Raw genomic sequence first — 22483 nt, forward strand, 5'->3', positions numbered from 1 at the left:
TGTTCACGACCTCAAGATGTTTTAGGCTTTGCCTGATCACTTTGTACAGATTGGTTTGAAGTTTTCCCCAATGAAGCTCTTAACGGCTCTTACAGAGTTTTACTGGAGTAATCAAGCCAGCTAAGAAAAGGGATACTGCATCTTTAACAAGCAATGCCATTTTTATTTTCTGTCATTGTTGGACTATTTCCAAATGTCCTTCATTTCCTTCCGTTTGTTTACCTTCCATATTTTTAGTGCTTAGCATGACTACATCAGCATTTCCAATTGTAAGATTTTAAAATAGAAAACATATGTTTGCATTCAGGAAATGTGTGGTATATATGCCAGTACACACATATCTGTTGTAAACGTGTATTCTTTAAATTGTGTGTACTCATATAGCTACATATAGTACGCATACAAACATATATGTATACACCTGTGTACCAATAAAGATGTTAAAATGAATGACATTAAATTTGTTTTCTGATTAAATGTATTTATTTATGCAATCTTTAGTTTTTGTAACTGAAAAGTAAAAAGCATATTTACTGCACAAGATTTGTACACAGCTGTTCATTTGTCATGACATCTAGGTGGTAATCATTATATTATGCTGAACTGCATGTTGAAAATACACAGTCCATTTAATTTTCAAATTTTTTGGCAATAAATGAAATCTCAGCATGTAATTTCCTCAAGTGGTCCTTCTAAAAACCAAATCATTTTTATATGCTAGTGTATTTTCTTTTCAATTGCATGGCAAAGTAAGGCTAGTTTGTGCATGAGCAAATTGAAATGCTAACCAAAGAAACATGAATTTTTCGATTATTTTTTTTTTAAACGCACATTTCTCTGCTTTATTGAATGTGACAGAGTCACGCTTTTCATTCACCATTGCTTCTCTTTTTCCACTGTCTGTGATTTGCTTGCCAGGAGGAGCTACTATTCTTACTCCTACTATCTGTAAGTAGAATACGGGTGACTTACTATTTTACATGTTTTAAAGATGCAGTATCCCTTTTTAAAAAAGAAAAACAGTCTCTATAATTTTCCTAAAGTTTTATTGATAGTTACCTACCTTTATTCTCAGGCTTGGAAAATTGCTTGCATCATTGTTCCTGTTACACTTACCCTTTTTTTTTTTTTAAAGGGATATTGTATTTCTAACTGTATATTGAGACTTTTGCTTTTTGCTACAGTTTTTCCCATAACTATCATTTTGGTTTATTGTAATCATAATTTAATTTGCATTATGATTCACAGCGACACATCACACTAAGGAAAAAAACTCTTTTCCCATTTCCTAGCTAGAGAACTGTACTTGTAAATCACAAATTGTCTTCCTTAGCGTATCAGTTCAGGAGTGATCCTGTGCACCACTTCTCCCTTTTCCTACACAGATCGTAGGCAGATGTCTGTAGGGCAAAGGTCCTACCAATGGCAGAGCAATACTTCTGCCTCTGTGCTACCAACCTTTTTTTTTTTTTTAAACAGAAATATTTTTTGTGAAGTGGTCTGCTTCTGTTGCTTATAAGGTGCTTTGCATACACCTTTTAAATTGTGGATCTTACTTTATGACATTGGTTTTCATAAAGTTTTGCTTCATTGAAGCAAAATTGACTTTTTTTATACGTGTTGACCAAATGAGTTTTTGTGAGGGCTGCAGCAGTTTTGGCTGTGATTGAGCAAAGCAGTTATACACATTCTTAATTTTAAATAAATGCATAAAGCCCTTGACTTCAGAGGGGATCTAAGAATGCACTCAAGTGCCTTGATGAACCAGTGGTGCCTGATAATGATGCTCTTCCACAGTTTTAAGCAGATTAGTTGACTTCTTTAAACAAACTTAAAAATAAAAATAAGCTAGGCTGGCTTAGCTAACTGCCATTCTCTGGTTTATTGTGACAAATTACAATTTCCTTGTTAAATAACAATTGCTTCAGCTCGAGATAATTAACCACAGTTTCATCTATGATGGAGCACTTTTCCCCTCCAGCTCCACTGAAACACCCACCTGCGCAGGTTCACCCAACTGGATCCTTTTGCAGATAATGAGAATCATTTACACTTTCTGTCAGCCTCAAGTACTTTAACCTAACGATTTGCTTAACTCTCCTGAAGCACAGACTGCACGTGCCTTTAGCCTAGTGAGGGAAGGAAAAAAAGGAATGGAAAAAGAAGTCAAACCCCGAGGGAGCCAGGAGCTGTTGAACAATAAAGCTGTCCTCCCATTTCCCAGCAGCTTTGGATTGCGGTGCAACAACACAATGGGCCTTTTTAGGAGTTGAAGCAGAGCATAAGAATTAGAAAGTAGCTACTGTAATAAGCTAATAACTTGAAAGGCTTAATAGCTGTTGATTTATTTAGCGTAGCTAGCAAGTTTTGTTACAAAGTGATGCTTCAAAGAAGGCTTAATAATAGTCAAGAGATGAGATGTAATAGTCTTTTTGTTCCGTTTCTGAGGTGGCATTAGAAAAAGCTGATCTTCAGTGTATAGAGACTATCTGAAAGGCTTTGAATCTTAAAAAAACAGTCTGAACTAGAAATGCCAGTTTTGCGTAAGCTTTGATAGTATCGGGAACCAGTTATAAAGCTCAAGCAGTTTCACTTCTGGAAGTTCTGACGATCTTCATTTGTTCGAACAGAGTATCATTTAAACCAACTTTTCTTAAGTAAGTAGGAATGTGTGGAGTAAATGTATAATATAAAGCGTTTTAGGGGCGACATCCAACTGTCACTGGTTTTTTAGTTTTCACTGAGCAACTGATACGCGCAGAGCCCTCACATACACCACAAAGGTTTGATGAAAAAATGATAGGTTTAGAGACCACCTTTGGGATTTTTGCAGCGAGGGAGTTATTAAGTAGCAATTTTCCAACTAGCCTATCTGTAAATGGGGAAAAGAAAGCAGGAGGGAGGGAACAAAATAAGGAGATGAGTCTGATTGGTGAAAGAATCTTTGTTATTCTCAGGAGTGCTTTCTCCCTCTACATCCTACTTTGTGCCCCTTATTGTGAACTAAGACTATTAACTTAAGAAACAATCCTCTAACATTTTCTTAACTATGCAAAAACATGAAGTGCTCCCTGCCCTAGAGAGTCGTGTAGGTCCTTTCTAGTGGATGTTCTCAGGGCTTAATAAGTAAATTGATGGATAATTTACATTAATAGTCTTTTTGTCTACTGTTAGATTGTAGCACAGAATATTAGAAGTTATCAGAGAATAGAGGAAGAGCAAGCAGTCCTTTTAGTCAGAGAAATGTAAGATAAACGCTGTCTAAACAGTTAACAGGATGTTTGATGATATTTTAGGCAGAAAAAGCTTGTGAAGCTAAGCAGTGTTTCAAACATCCATTTTCAAGAACCCAGTATTTTCAGTGATGATTGTCTCTCCCATGTGGTGTCAGATTTTCAAAATAAGCAGGTTGGCTATCTGTTATATTGCAGTCACAGCTTCAGATGAAAACAGGAGATTTCAGAACAGTCCAATGTACATCACAGGTTCCTGCAGAACCAAAGTGCACTTCATGCTGCTCTGCGTACTTTCTACTACTTGAAATATATGCTTTAAGACTACTAGGCTTTAAGTGGTAATTAAAATATATTGTCTGCTTCCATCTGACTTCTGGAGACAGTGAAAATCACTTCTGGTTCTTCATCAAAAGGAAAGAATTGAGAGATATTTCTGAAGTGTGCACTCTAAGGGCATTGGTTGTTAATTCAGGGGGTTTAGTCGTACAGATTAGGTTGCTGTTTAACTGTTAACATTCAGAGTGTAAGACTGTTAATGTCAAAATTTAAGATGTTCCCAAGCTGCATGAAAGGGTAGAGTGGTTTGTTTGTTTTTTAAAGAACCAAAGTTCAGTCTCAGGAACAAAGTGTGGTACCATGTTGTATCTTGGGTACTGAATGGGAGCAACAACTTTTAACAGAAAAGGTAGTATGAATCCATACCAAGTAATTATATTTCTTTTGTTATTTCATACGTTTTTTGACTAATAAAGTAATTAGAAGGTTAAATGATTTCTTCCTAGCAAGGCAAGCAAGGGGAATGAATTATCCATTTATAAAATCAAAACACAGATTTAAATGGAGATGGTTGATAAAACTGCATGCACAGATGCTTCTAATTTATCATTTCAGTTAAATGTAATTATATTCTCTAATTTGTTTATATTAGTGTAATTACTCCACAGGAAAAAAAAAATTTACCAGGGTACAGAAGTTAGCACTTCCATTACAGCATTTGTGTGTGTACAGAAAACACACAGTGCAACTCGTTCGTAGCAGGGTGCATAGTTTTACCAATTTCACGCTGGAAAAGTTGTACACAGGAACATCAGCCAAACTTTTCAGTCACTCAGGATTATAGATAATGATTACTGTAGATATCAATGTTCATCAAATATTAAGGTGGTTTGGGTTGTTTTTTTTGGCTGGGCAGCAAACTTGCGAAGAAACGCAAGGATGCCATGGGGACCACCCGCCAGGAGATGACACACATGGTGAATGCGATGGATAGGAGTTACGCTGACCAGAGCACCCTGCATGCAGAGGATCCCCTTTCAATCACATTTATGGACTCTCATAACTTCAGCCCCAGATGTAAGTACGACAGTGATAGATACTGTGGAGTGTAGGTGAATATAGAAACACAGAAACAATTCTACTTTTTCAGGAAAATTGTTGTAAGCTCCAGGTTTTTTAGGAACACTGGTAAACCCAAAGGTTGAGTAGCGATGTTCGTATGTTATCCATATTGGTATGTGGCAAATTATTTAAATATTTACATGTACTTTCAGTATGCATTGATACTTGTTCCAGGGAAAATATTACACTTCTAGAATATCTCAATTAAAATCTGAAATTGAGTTTTCCCTCATGAGGTTATTTTATACCAACATGTTAAATATTACTGCGTAACACCATGTCTGTAATGAATAATATGAGGTCCAAATTAATTTCTTTCTTTTGGCAGTAAGGATGTTATAACAGAAGGAAACATTGACAATTTTCATTGCTGTTTGTGAAGTTTAGGAACAAGCTTGTTAGTATATCTGCAAATTTGCTCTATATTAGTATTCCTTTTTTGTAGACTTGCCAACTGGCTGGTTTTGACAAAGTTTGGCAGTTTGGGTTTCTGACTGTTAAGTGTCTAGGTTATAGCTGCCACTGTCCCAGCACACCTGCCTCCCAGCATCTGCACTATGCCTTGCACAAAAGCAAGATACTCCACTGGCAGATTCTGAATACCTCAAAACTAGTGTGAAAGTTACCGGAGGGACATGATTCTGCCATGGAGCTGGCAGGAACCTGACCTCAGGGCCACATGGACTTGTGGCTTGGCTTTAAACAGATCTGAGCAGCGTGAGTTGCTTCTGAATTGCCATCTTTTGGGAATGGCACTCCATCTCCTCTCTCCTGGCTCCCATACGGCTTACCATGCTTGAGCAAAATACATCCCTTAAGGCTCTTAAGTTCTTTCCTAATTGTTGTAAGGGAAATGGATTTTGGAGGAGGGTTTATTGCTCAGTTTATTGAAGCTTACCAAACTGCAGAGTGCTAACATTTTAAGTGTCTCATAACCAATTACAAATGAGAGTTTAGTATCAGCCTGTGAGTTTTTCCACAGTTTCAGCTGGAACTGTTCGAAAATTCTCTGAGCTTGATGTCTTATTCACATTGAAATTTATGGAGGCAGATTTGTGAAGACCGTTCGATTTGGATTAAGTTATGGTGGATCCCAGGCAAAGTATCCATCAGGAACCTACATGTCTATTAGTGAGCCAGGGCTGTCAGGCACTTGGGCAGCCTTCTGGATGGACTGGTGTGATGCCAAGAGCCCATGAGCCCCAGCCACCATAGCTGTCCTGGTTGGTTGGCAAAGAAGTATGGCATCACTGTTTTCCAGTGTCCTAGGTATGTGATTTCTTGGGTGTTGGAGGATCCAGTTTTCCTGACCATCGTCTGTGCTGAGGCAGAGAACCTTCCAAGCTTCCAGGGTTTTCTGCTATGCGACAAACTTTTAGGCAGATTGCTTGATAACTGGAGCTCAGTTTTTGTCACAGAGCTGTTGATATTTTAAATTTTTGTTCCAGATTGGAACAAAACCAAATTCTGTCCGAACAGCACATTTGTCTCTGCATGGTTCTAGTTGTGATAAAGAATTATAAAATTCTATGAATTCTATTCAGACATCTGCATCTGTGTATCTGTGGTTTTCCTATACTCATTAAGAGCTATATCTTTGGCATTGCACATAAGAAAAGCTATTAAAGGTAAATAAGTATATAATTTTTTTAATTACCTGGAAGACTTTAAAGAAATACAATTTTATTTTGAGATGAGCTATTCAAGTATTACATGAGAGGATGGGTTTAAAAGGAAAGGAGCTGGTTCTGTGAAAGGGAACCTTTGTTGTGAAGCAAAAGAACAATAGTGAAGGAGGAGCCCTTTCAAAAACTAAATTGCATGTAATGTCTTCTTTATTTCCTTACAGTAAGAATCTCTTTGCCTTTATCATTACATTTCTGAAGTCCAAAATCACTGCCTTTCATGCCTCTTTTATTCAGGATGCTTTCTGGAACTGTGTATTCATTCTGTTTTTCTGTTGTAACAAAATTAATGAGGTTTAGTTATCACTTGGTTATACTCTGAAGTATATTGTTTTTATTCTTAAAAATACACAAATTGAGGGTAATGTATTTCTTCATGAGCTTTTTTTTCCTACAGTGCCCAATGATCCACTTGTGCCGACAGCTGTGTTAGGTGAGGACCCTAGTCCTTCATTATCCATTCCTGCATGAGTTTTGTCTCCTTGCATGGTTGAACATTGGAACAGCTTGTTTTACGTAAAAGATAGCTATGCTGTTGTCAGAAAATAACTCTACACTCAGTTTATCAATTCAGAATTAAACTGACACTGCTTTTAGAATAAAAATTATTTTATGTTCTTATTAAGAAGTTATTCCTAGTCAGTGCCAACTGAAGAGTAAATGAGGAAATAGGTAAATGGGAAATACTAAAACTTTTCTCCCCAGAGCATTCAAACTGAGTTCCAATGAACTGACATATGAAACTAGAACTCTCTTAAGGGATACGTAAAAATAAAATTCAGATCCATATTAGTATTACTTGGTACCCAAAGCTCAGTTTTCTTACTATTAGTTACTACGAACTGAGTGACTATAATTACTGCTCACTTCTAGTTTTTCCTAACTAGACTAATCTAGACTACATCCTCATTGCTGTGAATTGAGCCATTTCCTTTTGAGAGACTCAGAAAATACGGAGAACTGACACATTCCTGTCCTTTTAAAACAGTCTTTTACCCATTGAAAGGCTCACGTGCCCTCCATTGTCTCTCTTGTAGTTGAGTTAAACCCAATTCTTTCACTCATCATCTCGTAGCTGATGTTTTTGAAACTTGTTATCATTCTTTTCCTCTGAACACTTTCCAACTCATAGGTCAAATTTTTAAATTGTGGTGGCCCAGATCAGGTACAGTTCTTAGAAGTCTCAATGCTGAGCTGAGTGGAATAGGTACCCCCATGCCCTACTTGTATTGTTCCTGCTACCTGAACTGTATTTTGTCCTTTTTATTGCACTCGTGTTGCCGACTTGTATTGTTACCTGCTAAAATCCCAGTTACCGTTACTCAGTCCATTAATCCGTTTTGTAGTTATATATTTGACTTCTTTTTCCTATACACATTATGTTGTATTCACTGTTTAATTCGCTTTGTTGATTTTTGCATTGTCTCCCAAATTAGCAAGATAACTTTGAAATCTGATCCCGTACTTGTGAAATGCTTGTGGTGCCTTATTGCTCAGTGCCCTCTGCCCATACTGTCAGGGTATTTTCTATCCCACTATTCAAGTTGTGGGTAAAAATATTGATAGAGTGTATACCCAGGAGGAGCCTTTGCAGATCTTCATGTAAAGTGTCCTCTGAGACTGACAGCAAATCGCTATTTGTGAGTAGTCTTTGGTCTTGGTCAAGCTGGTGTATACTCACCATGTGGGAGATTTATCAAGTCATATTCTGCCCATTTCCTTTTGATAATGTTGCAAATGCCATTCTCTTGACTACAGTAGTGTCTTACAAAGTTTATAGCCATCAGAGCAGTTAGATGCTGGAGCCTTCCACTTTGGGCCCAAGGAAACCTAACCAGGCGGTTTAAGAGTTCCTGTCTGCATTTCCATCTACTGGTAATGGTGTTTTGGGCATGATAGTCTCCTGGTATAAGCAAAGCAATGCTAGTTGGAAGAGGTACTATTTTTCATTGCATGGGCTGAAATAGCGGAGAGAAGTAGACAAGCTTTTGGGCATACCATGTAGAAGGGGTTGGGTACCCGTGAACTTGTTCTTTGGAACTAGATCATTTGGCCTACTCCATCTCCATGTAGCCCTTGCTTGGCCCAGCATCACAAATGTTTTCCTCTGTTTTATTTAGAGATGAGCAAAATTCCATGGGCTCTAAATTACAGGACATGCTATTTTATATGAAGCTCTTACTACTTTGTAGCTGTACTAAGTTTCTTTTTATTCATGTATAGGTGATTAATCCTACTCTCCATTCTGTGTACATTAGCACTAAGTTAGTATGACAATTTTGCTTTTCTCAAGTCCCTATCATTACATAGACGGCATAATAATGTGGCCCTTATATTTTTGGAACGGCTTTCATGGTTACCTATTGTGAAGCTTTAACAACTTTTAATGTCATTTTCTTTTAGTCATTTTCTAATACAGTCCTGAAATAAATTTCTTATGTTCTGTTCACTCATTGTCTTTTGCTGCTTCAATGGGTTAAAGTGCCTATTACTGGTAAGTATACTGTGAGGAGTGGGGAGAACTGCAAATCCTGAGGTAGTTTGAAATGTGTATGATTTAATATGGGTAACACTACAATAAAAACTGACTGCTGCATGTCACTCACATTATTAGGCAGTTTAGTGAGGCATAAATATACTGAAATTAGCAACTTGTGTGACAGTTCAAAGAATTGGGTTTCTTACTAGGAGATCTCATTTCAGAAGGCATTAATGGGCTTTTCATTTTGGTGGAATTACAGAAAATCCAACCCTTGGGGTGTTCATTTTGTCCTAGAGTGTTTTACTTCCTAATCTGGATCCTTTGCAAGGAAAATGGTAAACTGATTTCAGAGAAGTGTAGGAGGGATCAGCTACCCACTTCTCATTTCGGTAGCTACTTTCTTAAAAGGTTTCAATTGGAATTTTTCTTCCTCTCTAAATTCATTTGAACTGCTGATTGCTAATTTGAAAAAAAAATACTTCACAGAAGGGATTGATTTAAATGTGATAACTTCACACAGATTTGACATTTGGTTTTGACAAGAGAATTGGTGTAACATAGGGCATTGGAGGAGACTTCTTTGTTTATACAGAGCAAAAACTGGCTGAAATCGGCACACTCAACAGTTTCATTTCTCTGCTAAAAGACCTGAGTTAAAATGACCACTCTGAAGTGCTGATTCATCTTCCCAAATGGAGGCAGTGTTCTGAAACGGTAGCATAATTGCTTCTCTTTTTTACTGTTTGTTGGCTTTAGACAAATGATGTGCTGATACCACTACAGAGTTATTCTAATTTATTGTTTAAGGTGTAGTATTGCTGTTGATACATATTAGCCATTTAAAAAGTTACTTTGTGTGGTAGAGACTGGAGTTTCCAAGTACATGAATGTCGTAAAGTTTTGAGGCTTCAAATGAAATGCCCTTCAGACATCTTTATTGTGGGATGAAGGACTGCAAACTTTTGTATGTGTTTGCAGTTAAATTCCTTTATGTACTTCAGACTATTTATGTGCTGGAGAGTAAGTGCTTTGCGTTCTTAGAAATTAGACATGTTTTTGAAGGAAGAGGTTGAAAATAGATGTTGATATGTGTAGCAGCAGGTGTTATTGCCCCGCAGGTACCTAATTCCATTGATTTCTTGTGAATACAGATGAAAATCACAGTGCGACAGCAGAGTCCAGCCGGCTCCTGGATGTCCCTCGTTACCTCTGCGAAGGCACAGAATCCCCATACCAGACTGGGCAGCTGCACCCTGCCATCAGGGTGGCTGATCTGCTGCAGCATATTAACCTAATGAAGACCTCTGACAGCTATGGATTTAAAGAGGAGTATGAGGTGAGGTCTTCAGTAGTGGGTTTTTGCTAGGAAAAATCACTTTGAAAGGGGCAGCCTTTTGTTTGCATTGCACTGCGAAAGGATGCAACTAAATGTTGTGGGCTTAAGTGAAAAACAGATAAAGGTAAGCAGGCATAAGGTTCCTATATATATAACCCAAAAGTGAAATAGTGTGTGGAGTCCAATGGTTTGAGCCATTAAAACTGCCTGGAAAAAACACTATCTGTATCCTCTAGGACATAAGAGGACATGCCCTGCTGAATCATCTTGGCATATTGTAAGAACTTGCCACCCTTTTGTCTCTGCTTCTTAGTTGAAATGCTGTAATTAGTTATGTGAGTTTCCTGAGCCATCTTCAGTGCAGATCTTCTGGATTAGGTTAAAATGAAGATTTAACCTGGCTGGTTTTGCTAAAAGCACTGACTGGAAGCACTCTCATGATTTATTATAGCATCTCAGTAGGGCAATACTGGAACTAAACTCCAGCTGAGAAGCAGTAGAGACGTGCCAAGGGTAGTAACTTCTTGAAGTTCTAATTAGACCTGCCTGAGCGTGTCTACTTACAACTTTAACATTAAAGTTACATTAAAATGGAGGCAAAAAATTCCCAGCACTGGAGGTAGAAGATGAGCACAGATTCATTTCGGTTTGATCTCTGAATTTGTTGTGGTTCTTTGGGATTAGAATATCAGGCAGGGCACACAGTAAAGATGGGAATGGTACTGCCAAGTTTGCGTACAATACAGCTAGGTTTAAAATGAGTTTTCTCTGAGTAAGTAATCTCTTCTGACTCAGTTTTCAACCTTCTCTCCTTTCTGCAGCTGTCTCTACTGTAACATAAGAACTGGAATAAATAAATGTGTGTTTTTTAAAAGAATATTATTCTCTCTTCCTCTCTTTTACTTAAATACACTTCGTTATGCTCTGCCTAACTTCAGGGCTAACCCCAAGTGTCAGCCGCTGCTGGGCGGGGAGGGTGGTCCCTGATGCCATGTCAGGTGTTTTCCTACTTGTTGCTACTTCTATTACCATACGTGACATCTTTGCCCTGGCTTGGGCTTCTGAGTGTGCATTAAAGTTTTGTTTCTGTGGCTACTGTGTACTTTCTGGAAGTAACTTACCCAGGTCAGGCTAAGAGAGCATCTGGAAGAAAAGAATAGCATAGACCTGCAACAGCTTTAAAATATCTACGGGCAATGAAGAAAAAGCCGAGGAGGAATAAAAGCTGCTTCTATCCCTACTGAGAGATCGGACTCTTAAGAAGAGTTCCAACATCTAGAATAATTTTGCTAGTGGCTAGAGGGAGGGATGTGAGGAAAAACAACATGAACAATAAACACAGGCAGAGGAGGCTTCCTGATGGCTTTGTAGGAAGAAAAGCTATTTTCCTAAGCAATATGAGGAAAGCAATGTAATGGTGTAGTAAACAGGCTATATATTACAGTGTCTTGTAAGAAGGGTGATCGGCCTCCCTGTGCTTTCTCAGCTTACTGTTGTTCCTCCATAGCAAGGATGTCTGAGCAAGTTTAGCCTTCCAGCGATTCCAGGATTTGAAATCCCTCTGGAGTCCCTCAGTGACTTGCCCATTAACCCATAGCTGTCAGAGGGAGAGCCTCCCTTCTCTAGATATATTTCTCTACCCTATATTTCTGTATGGTGCTGTCTGGGTGACCAGAGTGGACAAGCAAGGCTGAGCTTACTTTATGGTAGGGCAGTTCTTTTAAACTGTTATTTTTGGAGATAAATTAATGGTCAGAATGTTTTCTTTCGGAAAATTTTTATTTATAGAGTTTCTTTGAGGGGCAGTCAGCTTCTTGGGATGTCGCTAAGAAGGATCAAAACAGAACAAAGAACCGCTATGGAAACATTATAGCATGTGAGTATCAGTGTGCTTGGTTTGAGCAGTAGCCGTAGTCGTGTGCTACTCGTGCCATGTTCTCTCTTTCTTTACAAGTCTCCGGTGGCATAGCTGCTTAATACCCCAAGCGGAGAAGGAGGACAGTGCCTTTTCCAGCATTTTTTTGTTGTTGTTGTTCATCACAGTTCAACTTTCTTCCTTTTATAACTCAGGCTGAATTTCGCATTTGCATCTCTGTTGTGCAAGCTGTGGTAAGCATGTAACAGCAACAAGCTGGAACTCATTTGGATGTTAATTCTGTGGCAGTTTTCTGCAGTTATCATTTATTTCAGGTGAATGTGACAGCTTCAAAACTTTTCTGCTTTATGTGATTTATAGCTGATACACCTGAATAGCAGTTGTGTAAAACTGATGATTAAAAGACGTGACTAAAATCAGAGGGTTCTGTCTCTTGTCTGTAGGCATAAAGTTTCAATAGTTTAGATTCATCCCCTGGGATAACGCAATTTGTTACTGTTTTACAAATGCGCTAGAACATGCAGGAATGAAGCTATCGGAGAAGTCCCTGAACGAGTAGAGTTACCTCTTCATCAAACCTGAAGTGTAACGCCCTCCATTGCTACCTTACTTTTTAATGTCTCAATATGAACTTAAGCAGGCTGGGGTCAGAAGTAAGGAAACAGTAACCGGGATTTTGGTTTTCTAGATAACCATCAGTGGAGCTGATTTTGAAAGGGACTTTGAGCAAGTAACCTGCTTTCTTTGTGTCTTTCTAACCACATGTAACCGTGTGATGCCTTTCAGCTACACTTAATGAAGTTTAGTGAATGTTTTTTAAGTAATTGGAGACCTCAGACAAAATGGTTCTTTGTAATTCTGTGTGAACACTTACTCTTTAAGGGTTGTAACTTGTGAGGAGCTTTATGCCAGCTGATTTACCGTAATATCTTACTTAAAAATCGCACTTCAAAAAGGCACCGTAACCACTTGGTTTTTACAGATGACCACTCCAGGGTGATTTTGCAGCCTGTTGAAGATGATCCATCTTCAGATTACATTAATGCCAACTACATAGATGTGAGTGGATTGCACAGCTTTCTCCCTCTCAATTTGCGAGCTTCTCTATGTGAAACTATTGCATGTTATGCCTACGAATTTATTGAAAGCCTTCTTTTATTAAGAACAAAATGTACACTTTCCTTGTTCTACGTCCTAGTACTCACTGACATTGTTGTGCTTTCTTTCACATCTGACTTTGGTTTGGGCTGTAGATTTGGCTGTACAGGGATGTAAGTACCACTATATGTGAATAACGGCATCCTATTGTAAATATTTAATATAGATATTGTTATTAATTACCTTCCTATTCTATTTTTATCACTAGATAACTATGCATGCGTCATCTAATTTGTCTCATCTGTTCCTTTAAAAAATTTCCTTTTGTGTTAATATTTTTTGTACCTCTTTTGAAAAGATAATTTAGGCTTTTAACATAGCTCTGAATATTGTTAGATATTGTTAGATAACTCAGGTGAACCTGTCTGTTAAAGAGAATTTGCTGTTCTTTTTCTTGTTATTATTCTTATGATTTTGGCCACTAGCTTTTCTTTTCCCCTTCCCATTTATATGTGAGAAGCTGGATAGTATACTGTACTCTAGTTGTCTGAAAATGTACCTGTGAAGTAGTCGTAATACATGTTTGGCAAAAAGGGAGGGATGATGGCCTTTGGGGGAGAGCGTTATGTGTTTTTAACAATTATTTAGACAAACAATATTTGTCTTAAGGTGCTAATTTAGGTATTACAAAGTATATACACAAACATAAATATATATATAAAAATATTTTAACGTAGTATAAATTTCCTCACTTCTGCAGAAAAATTCTGAACAAACTGATACAAACAGGAAATTTGAACAAATTCTGCCAGGTGCTTTGATTAACAAAATATAACTTCTATCCAATTAACACCTTAGGAATAAACAAGTTGTTGTATTGAAAGTAATTCCAAAGTAATTTGAAAGATACTGGAATAGCTAATACAAGTGCTTTTAAAATACACGGCTTTGGTTACTTTTCTTTATAATTGCACTTTAGTAACTTTTCCTGTCCACTGTTAGTTGATAAATTATTTAAGACCCTCTCAACTTTCCAGGATATAAAGATTTAGCTCCAGGTATATCGCTGTCTTTCTATTTTGATATTTTTACGCAGCAATCTCCGTGAAGTGTTAGGCCTGCGATATTTTGCCTGGGGCCTTAAACAAGAAAACTGTCCCAGAGTTGTAACGAATCCAGTTCCTTGAGGACGTTGTTTCTCTTATTTAGGATTAAATTGAATCTCATTATAACCAGACAGGAAAGCTACAAGTTAAAACTGTCTCTTTGCAATTTTAAAGTGACACTTTTACCTTCTTCTGGAAAGCATTACTGAGTGTAAAAACAGTGTAGCGTAGGTTCCACTTTCATAATTTGAAGCTGGGGCTTGATATTAAGGACTCCAGGAGAAATTTTTTAGTCATTTGATGCAATCTTGATCTTTTGTAAAGCCAAGAGTAAGATGCTCAGAAGATTTTTCATAAGCCCCAGAGGAAGGTGCTGTCACTCTAGACAGGATAATGAAGCAGTCCATGGAAAAGGATATGAACTCCTTGGGTACATTGAAATCCTTCACATCTTGTGAATACCAGGAATCCAAGGACTCGTGCTCCCCTGTAATGCAATACTTGAATCAAGCGGCCTAATAAAACTAACGTAGAAAATAATTGGAGTTACTTCTTTAACATTGGCACATTGTGAAATTCTGTATTGTCTTCTCCAGCAATACTAAAGTTGTCTTCCTCTTTGTAGCTAATGTTTCTGGCACTGGTTAAAATATATTCTGAATTATTTCCTCAAGAGCAGAATCTCTTTGTCTTGTAGTTTTTATGCAGACAATTAATGCTGTACAGTACCGCTAGTATTGGCATAGACCCAGCTAACTGGAAAGGCTTAGTCGTGTAGGGTTATCTATCTATATATATATATATGTATCTGTATATACTTATGCTTATCATTTCCAGTATAATTGGTGCACACTTTGTACAGCAGCACAAAATATTTTGCAGAAGATTCCACTGCAGTAGGACCTTGATTCTGTGTACACACCACGGTGTCCAGCTCTGTCCCCGTTAGTTATGGCTTGGGTACATACCTCTTTGTGCCTTTACAGTAATTCTCTGTTTGGAAGACGACAAAAAGGGTGTATTTTTTCATACTGGATGAGTTGGGAACATAGATCGACTATTGAGATAATCTGTCGGCAAAGACAATTTTTACTAAATTTTAAATAAACACCCCAATGTATTCAGCTGGGGAGATAATGTCAAGAGAGGACTAATTTTTAGGCCCAAGGGACCCATCTAGAATACTTCTTACCATACACTACAATGTCTGTTCAAGTCAGATGTTCTTATTTCCATTTTATCTGTTGTCATTCGAACCTTTTCAGTATTAACTGTTTTTTTAGGTTTTGAGCTTCATGCTGCTCTTAAATATTGGTTTGTTCTGAAAATGTTGTCTAGAGATAAGAATTCAGTAGTACCCTTATGCTTTTATTTTCCCCTCTCTGTTAGTAATATGATACTCAAACAAACTTATATTGCTGTTTTAGGGATATCAGAGACCAAGCCACTACATTGCAACCCAAGGTAAGGATCTGCCAGCATTAATGAAACTGAACGAATGTTCTCTGTAGTGTCCAGCAGTGTTTTGGTAAAATGGAAGCAGATGAAAATAAAGCATCTCCAATATTGTGAGTTGTCGTCTTGTGTTATGGTAAATTAACATAGCATGTTCAGGAGGAATGTGAATAAATGCAAAAATTGCACTAATTTATCATGTTAATTAGATATTGAGCAACTCTTTCAGTGATAAATTCAGCTGATAAAGTCAGAAGCTACTACCATGATTTCCAATTATGAAGATGAATAGAGAAAAGAGGCATGTGGACAGCGAAGAGAACAGTTTCAACCTGCCTTGAGGCATTTTTCTTTCCATATTACAAAGTATTATTTTACTGTCTAGGATTTAGTCCAGTATGGAGACAGTGAAATAGTAATGATAAATTAAACGGTATCTCAGAAAATCTGGGTAAAGTAAGGCCAGAGAAGGACACAGCCTCTTTGCAGGAAGAAGTGAGGGGAATCTTTATCATATAACACCCTGCTAATAAAAAGGGGAGTTAGAAGAAAAAATTGAATTTCAATGGAAATATATTTTGTATTTCTGATAAAACTCCTCACGATGCGGAAAACCAAATAGATTAGTCTAAGATTGCACTGAAATATCAGAGGCTATGAATTAAAGTAAAAATAATTAGATTTAGATGTGTCATTATTTGATCTGTGAGTATAATCAGATAGCTGGCTGGAAATATCCTGTTATTTGTGCCCTCGGTTGATTGTAGCTGCACACAGGAAAGACTAACTAAACGCTTGTTTTAAAGCAGGATGCTCAAATTTCTGTCCACATTTTTTTTATTTTTGTGTAAGTGCTGTCTAAACAGGTCTCTCTATGGCAGCTAAGTCTACGTTTGTATTTTATTTCTGTTTTACTGTGTAAATCATTGCATATAATAGTGTGTAAAGGACACAAATTTATTGCTGCTTTAGCATGCAGCCTTCGATCTGCCATATGAAGGAATATGGCTGAGTCTTCAGATGTGTGTTATATACAATAATATACTACTGTTGGACTGTGGTCAGGGAGATGATTGTTAACAGGGTAAAAGCCTCTGTTGCTCAACTGAACGTGTCTTGTCTCTGCAGCAGAGCAGGAGGCAGAGCTTAAACAAGCGCTCCTCGTTTGCTTCGTAGAAAAGTAGTTAAGTTAGTTTAAAAACCTTTCAGTGGGAAGTTTATGCCTCAGTGCCTACTCATGCCTGCACACTTTGCTGGGAGCTAGATGGTAAGAGGACAGGATCTGTACCACCAGCTCTCCTGACTGATACTTCACTGTGGTGTGGGCATCTCCTTGGTGAACGTCTGAAGAAACTCCCACGCAACACATTATATTTAACAAATGTAAAACAAACCTAGAACTGTAACTATAGATCAAGTCACAGATTGCTGTGTCCTTGTAGTTCTCAAGCAACTTCTGGTATTTCGCTGCGTGAAACACCTGCTATTAATTTCTTTCAAGTGGTAATTCAGTTAAACTGAGAAGATTTGGCATTGGTTAGAAATAACAATATAGTCTGGAAAGCTGTATGATGATGTGGTTTCACGAAGCTTTCATCTTTGAGCAAGTGTGTTCATGTGTATCAGCTCTGAAAAGCACAGGATTTTATTTTTAGTGTTTGCTTTGACTGTTATTTTTTTGCAGAATATTACCTGGAATTTTTTCTTACAGGTCCAGTTCATGAGACTGTGTATGACTTTTGGAGAATGATATGGCAGGAGCAATCAGCTTGCGTTGTGATGGTCACAAATTTAGTGGAAGTTGGGAGAGTAAGTTTTTGTTTTGTTTTTCTTTTAATGCTGCAAGCTAAAAAAAACTGCTGACAAGACACACTATCAGCAGAATGTAGAAGAGTCTTGTGAGGACAACCCTACATCCTGAGAGGAGGGAAAGGGGGAGAGTCCAGACATTGTTGCAGTTATGGTAGTGTGTAAAATCAAAGCTAACTTCTGAAGACAACTGATGCTGTGTTGCTTTCATGAGTAGTGAAAAATTGGCTGAATCCAAAATTCATATTTCAGCAAAACAGATTTGTATATTGTCACTCAAATGAGCAGAGTAAGAGGACTAGTGAGCAAATGTGCTTCTGTATCAGTGGCTAGAAATCAGCAAATTATTTACAGTTTAGCACTAACACATCCCTCAGGGAGTAATATAAAGTGCCTGGGATTACTTGCAACAGTTTGATTACTGATACGAAATGCATCCCAGTTTAACATAAGTGGAAATGTATTCCATAGCTCAGCACTAAAAAAAAATATAAATGTTCATTTAGAAATGAATTTGGCATCTAAGTACAGCACTGTAAAGCAGTGGAAACTCCTTGTAACTAGTGCTTGACTTGACAGAACAGCCATTAGCCATGACAAGCTACACGAGTGCATGGTCATTTTGGAAATAAATGTGGTGCAATGCAGAACATGCAGTAACGTATCCTCAAGCTTTTATTTTCCTTTGGTGTAAAATGTGTTCCCATTTTGTATTTAGGTCAAGTGCTACAAATACTGGCCTGACGACACAGAAGTTTATGGTGACTTCAAAGTGACTTGTGTAGAGATGGAGCCCCTTGCAGAGTACGTCGTCAGGACCTTCACTCTGGGAAGGGTGAGCACATTTTGAAGGGGCTTGGCAAAATACCGTTCCCTGGTATCAAGGAGTATGGAGGAGGCTATGCTTGCGCGTGTTGCTGTACAATACTAGATCCCTCTGTCTGGTTAACAGGTCCACAGTGTAGGCAGCCTTACCTCACCGTGGGAGCATTGCATCAGGCTATCCAAACATGCGTCTCACTGGGGAATTTCGAATTTCCCCAGAAATACTGACTACTAACCTCCCATCTCTGACAGTCACCTCTTCTCTGTAGCCACGTTTCTGAGCGGAGCGCAAGTACCGGGTTATGAGTGAGTTATGCCTGTCATTCATCACCGTTCACCCTGCCGTGGATGCCGCTGAGTCAATCTCTCTTAATCAAAGAACAGACTCTGTGAATGCAAGATGTGTGATACAGTTGTGGTCTTCTGGTAGATCATTACAAATTTCAAAATTAAAAAAACCCAATGGCATCTTTAAGCTTCGTATGGTCTTTGCTTTAAATAATTGGTGAAACGATGAAAACAGTGTGTAGATTCTGTCAGTGTGTGTTATCATTATTTGAGTCAGAGAATAGCTAGTTGATGAAATACTTTGAATTTCATAACCTTTTTTTTTTTTTTTTTTTTTTTGCATTTTACAGAGGGGATACAATGAAATCCGTGAAGTTAAACAGTTTCATTTCACCGGCTGGCCAGATCATGGAGTTCCTTACAATGCCACAGGCCTGCTTTCCTTTATACGGAGAGTCAAATTATCTAACCCTCCTAGTGCAGGGCCTATTGTTGTCCATTGCAGGTGTGTACAGAAGAGGTAGATTGATTTTTTCCCACAACTGTGTATGTGAGCATTTGCAGTAGTCTCTTGTGAAGCATCCATCATTTTGAAGTGTTTTGTTTTTGTTGTTCCCATTTTGAATTGCCTAATTCACACGGTGGTAGGATTTGGCTGTCGACAGCAATGGAAATAACCGGATTCTAGTACACTTTTCCTAAATAGAATAGCCAGAGATTTTATTTTGCCTGCAAGAGCTGCACCAGCTAAATCATATGATACTTAAGGCTATCATTTTAGGTAGCCTACAACAACTTCATGACAGCGTTCGAGAATAAGTGTAGATACAGTTGCTTTGATAGCTTGGTGTTGCATATAATGTCTGAACAGATTATTAATTTAAATCGAAGTAAACAAGTAGATGAAGGAAGATGGAATAAGGTTAATGGCAACAAATACAGAATGCTGGTTTTCGTGTGTAAGTTTTGCAAGGTTTGTGTTGTTGGGACGCAGTCTTTTGACAAATAGAATTTTCTTTCAGCACTTCAAATGTTTAATTACATTCTGTATATAGAGTTACTCAGCCTTTACAGATTTTAAGAATTCACTGTGCAAAAACTGTCCATAGCTTTATGTAAAACCAAAAAAAAATCAAGAGAGATTCTTCTGGATACTGTTGAATGTGCTGCTTGAACCAGCTTAGAGCTTGGCAGGTAAAACATACCCTTGAGTTTCTTATTGTAATAGATCACTTAAAAATCATCTTTAGTCTTACTAAATAAAAACAAGATCTGTCATATTTTGAAGTGCATGAGCTTAATCATCCTCCAGATTTCAGTTTAACTAACTTTTCTTTGATACTTTAAGTATTGATCCAGGTGATAAAAGGAGGAAAACAACTTCTTTTTTGCTGTTACTTAGTGAATCAAATCTGATGGAAAGTGGTTGTTTTGGGCACATGAAAAGATTTAAAGGACATTATGAAGAGAAGGAGAGAAGATAAAAATTAGATAGTGGTTGTGATGAAAGAACTGAATGACTTTATAAAAATGCTCTCAGTAATGGGTTTATAAAGTTTGTAGTGTTTTCATGGGGCTATTGCTAACAGTATTTACTGATTCTTTTTAGTGCTGGTGCTGGACGAACAGGTTGTTATATTGTGATCGATATCATGTTAGATATGGCAGAAAGAGAAGGTGTTGTGGATATCTACAACTGTGTCAAAGCCTTACGGTCTCGTCGCATCAACATGGTACAGACAGAGGTATGGCAGTTTGCCTTCAAAGCATCTGATGCTTTCTGAAATGTGCCAGGTCAGAATTTCACTGTCACTCTGAAAAGAGCAGCCGGTGGCCCTGTCTCCATTGGGGAGCACTGCTCAATGCAAACAGCTCCCAGAACCAGGATGGTGCAACAAACCTGCCAGCTCTTTCAGTCTTCACACTGACAAGTGCCCGCCTAACTTTGTTAAAAAAGGAAAGCAAGGAGGATTTTTTAGGGAATACCCTACAGTAGGCCTGTCTGGCCCATCTCTCCACAGCTCTGGTATCAGCAGTTTCAGGAACCCCAAACTGGAATTTCAGTGGGTTGCCATTTCAACTCTGTTTTTTTTTGTTTTACTAACCTCATTGCCAAGCCTCTTTTCTTTTCTATCCTTTTTGTCTTTCGTCATGGCTTCAGCAACTCCACAGTAAAACCATTGCCTTAGTGATGAATCTGTAACAGCTCCCATTCTGCCACCTGAGTATCATTGAGCTTCCACAGAAACATAGGTTATTGATTTATATTAAGACAGGCTACCTGAAGTGATTTGCCATCTCTCTCCTGTCCTCCATGTGGACATCTACCTGAGAAGTTATTTCACCCGTATTGAATGTGACCATGTGCAAGTCTCTGCAATTGGCAGCCAGGCATGGCAAAGTAATTTGGTGCAGCTTTTAGTCCATGCTGCAACCTGTGACAGTTCAACAAATGAGTGTTCCCAATCAACTACCCCTGCTACAAGGCCATTAACCTTTGGGAAGTGTGTGGACTGTTTCAGTGTGACTGCTTCAACCATCCCAGTTTAATCTGCTCTTGCATGTGAATTAACACCCCTACGGCTGTTCCTTTCTCTTTCTCTCCCTTTGCCTCTTACCTCTCATCTTCTCTCAGATGTTCATACTTACACAGCAAAATAAAGCTGTAATTACAGCAAGTTCATATGATCGTCGTCTAGACAGCAGTGATTGCAATAGCTCCATAGCTATGTGGTTAAGGCAGCACAGGCTATAGAGCCAGAATACGACCATGGTCCTTGGCCTTGTGCTCTTGTTACAGGCACATGTTAAAGTTCGTGCTGTTAATAACCTCATCGGTATCCACAATACCTAGGTGAGGCTGGCACAGTTCGCACGCTTCACTGTATAGATATGACTTACATCTTTTACTCTCGGCGTAAGTAAATATAATAGGTGTTGTATAAAACTTGACAGGAGGCCTGACTGAAATAGTAATGCAGTTGTCTAGGACTCAGGATATCTCAAGGCAAGTCAGAGAAAAAAACATGAAGAAATGCTGTTTCTGTTGGGACACACTTGAGTTTATTACTGGCCTAGAGCCGGCTATCAGACAATTGGTGTACTAGCTTGCACACGCATAAGGAGAATGCAGCGTGCCAAATAATTGCTAATCATGCTAGCAGTGCTTGAAGCAATTTACACTTTCTGCTAGTATTATAAGACTGAAAGCTATTTTTAAAAAAACAAAATGAGTAAAGCCAACAAGTCACTGGCATATACGCAGAAACCCAGAAGCATCACAAGAAAACTGAAAACCTCCCATTAAATAAATTGCTATGCCTGTTCTGTTAAGTTTTACTGAATTTAAATTGGTTCTGAAGAAAACATCCATGTTAACTGCATCCCAATTAGGACAAGATTGTGTTTGTACTAAAGCGTTATTTAATGGATTGAGGGACACTACCTTGAATGAGTTTTACAGTGTGCAGGAGATCTATTTATCCTAAAAGAAGGAAAGATCTGTTGTTTTTAAACAGCTATAATTTTTGTTTCTTTGCCTAATTTGGTAGGAGCAGTACATCTTTATTCATGATGCCATTCTAGAAGCTTGCCTGTGTGGAGAAACTGCCATTCCTGTCTGCGAATTCAAAGCTGCTTATTTTGATATGATTAGAATAGACTCTCAGACAAACTCTTCGCATCTCAAAGATGAGTTTCAGGTATTCACAGTTCCTACTAATTCTTCATGTGACAACAAGTTTTTTGCCTCTAGCTACATTTAATTTATTTTAAGGGGAAGGGTTTTCATATCGCGTTTATAGCATTTGGTCACTTACTTTTAGTCCACGAAATAAAGCACCTGTGTTTATGTGCTTTGCAAATTTGTTTTAAATATGGAATATCCTCC

General features: G+C 38.1%; 1 protein-coding gene across 1 annotated transcript in view; it reads left to right on the plus strand.

Moving 5' to 3' along the window:
- The window catches only part of PTPRK (protein tyrosine phosphatase receptor type K), a 320227-nt gene that overhangs the window by 287369 nt on the left and 10375 nt on the right, over window positions 1-22483 (plus strand). The window contains exons 17-28 of the mRNA XM_059835338.1: window positions 919-948; window positions 4429-4589; window positions 6717-6752; window positions 9953-10137; window positions 11926-12013; window positions 12996-13072; window positions 15645-15681; window positions 17384-17481; window positions 18200-18316; window positions 18945-19099; window positions 20204-20339; window positions 22146-22295. Coding sequence (XP_059691321.1) covers window positions 919-948; window positions 4429-4589; window positions 6717-6752; window positions 9953-10137; window positions 11926-12013; window positions 12996-13072; window positions 15645-15681; window positions 17384-17481; window positions 18200-18316; window positions 18945-19099; window positions 20204-20339; window positions 22146-22295 — 1270 coding nt within the window. The remainder of the gene's footprint in view (window positions 1-918; window positions 949-4428; window positions 4590-6716; window positions 6753-9952; window positions 10138-11925; window positions 12014-12995; window positions 13073-15644; window positions 15682-17383; window positions 17482-18199; window positions 18317-18944; window positions 19100-20203; window positions 20340-22145; window positions 22296-22483) is intronic.

The sequence above is a fragment of the Gavia stellata genome, chromosome 2, assembly GCF_030936135.1.
Source record: "Gavia stellata isolate bGavSte3 chromosome 2, bGavSte3.hap2, whole genome shotgun sequence".
NCBI classification, from domain to species: Eukaryota; Metazoa; Chordata; class Aves; order Gaviiformes; family Gaviidae; genus Gavia; species Gavia stellata.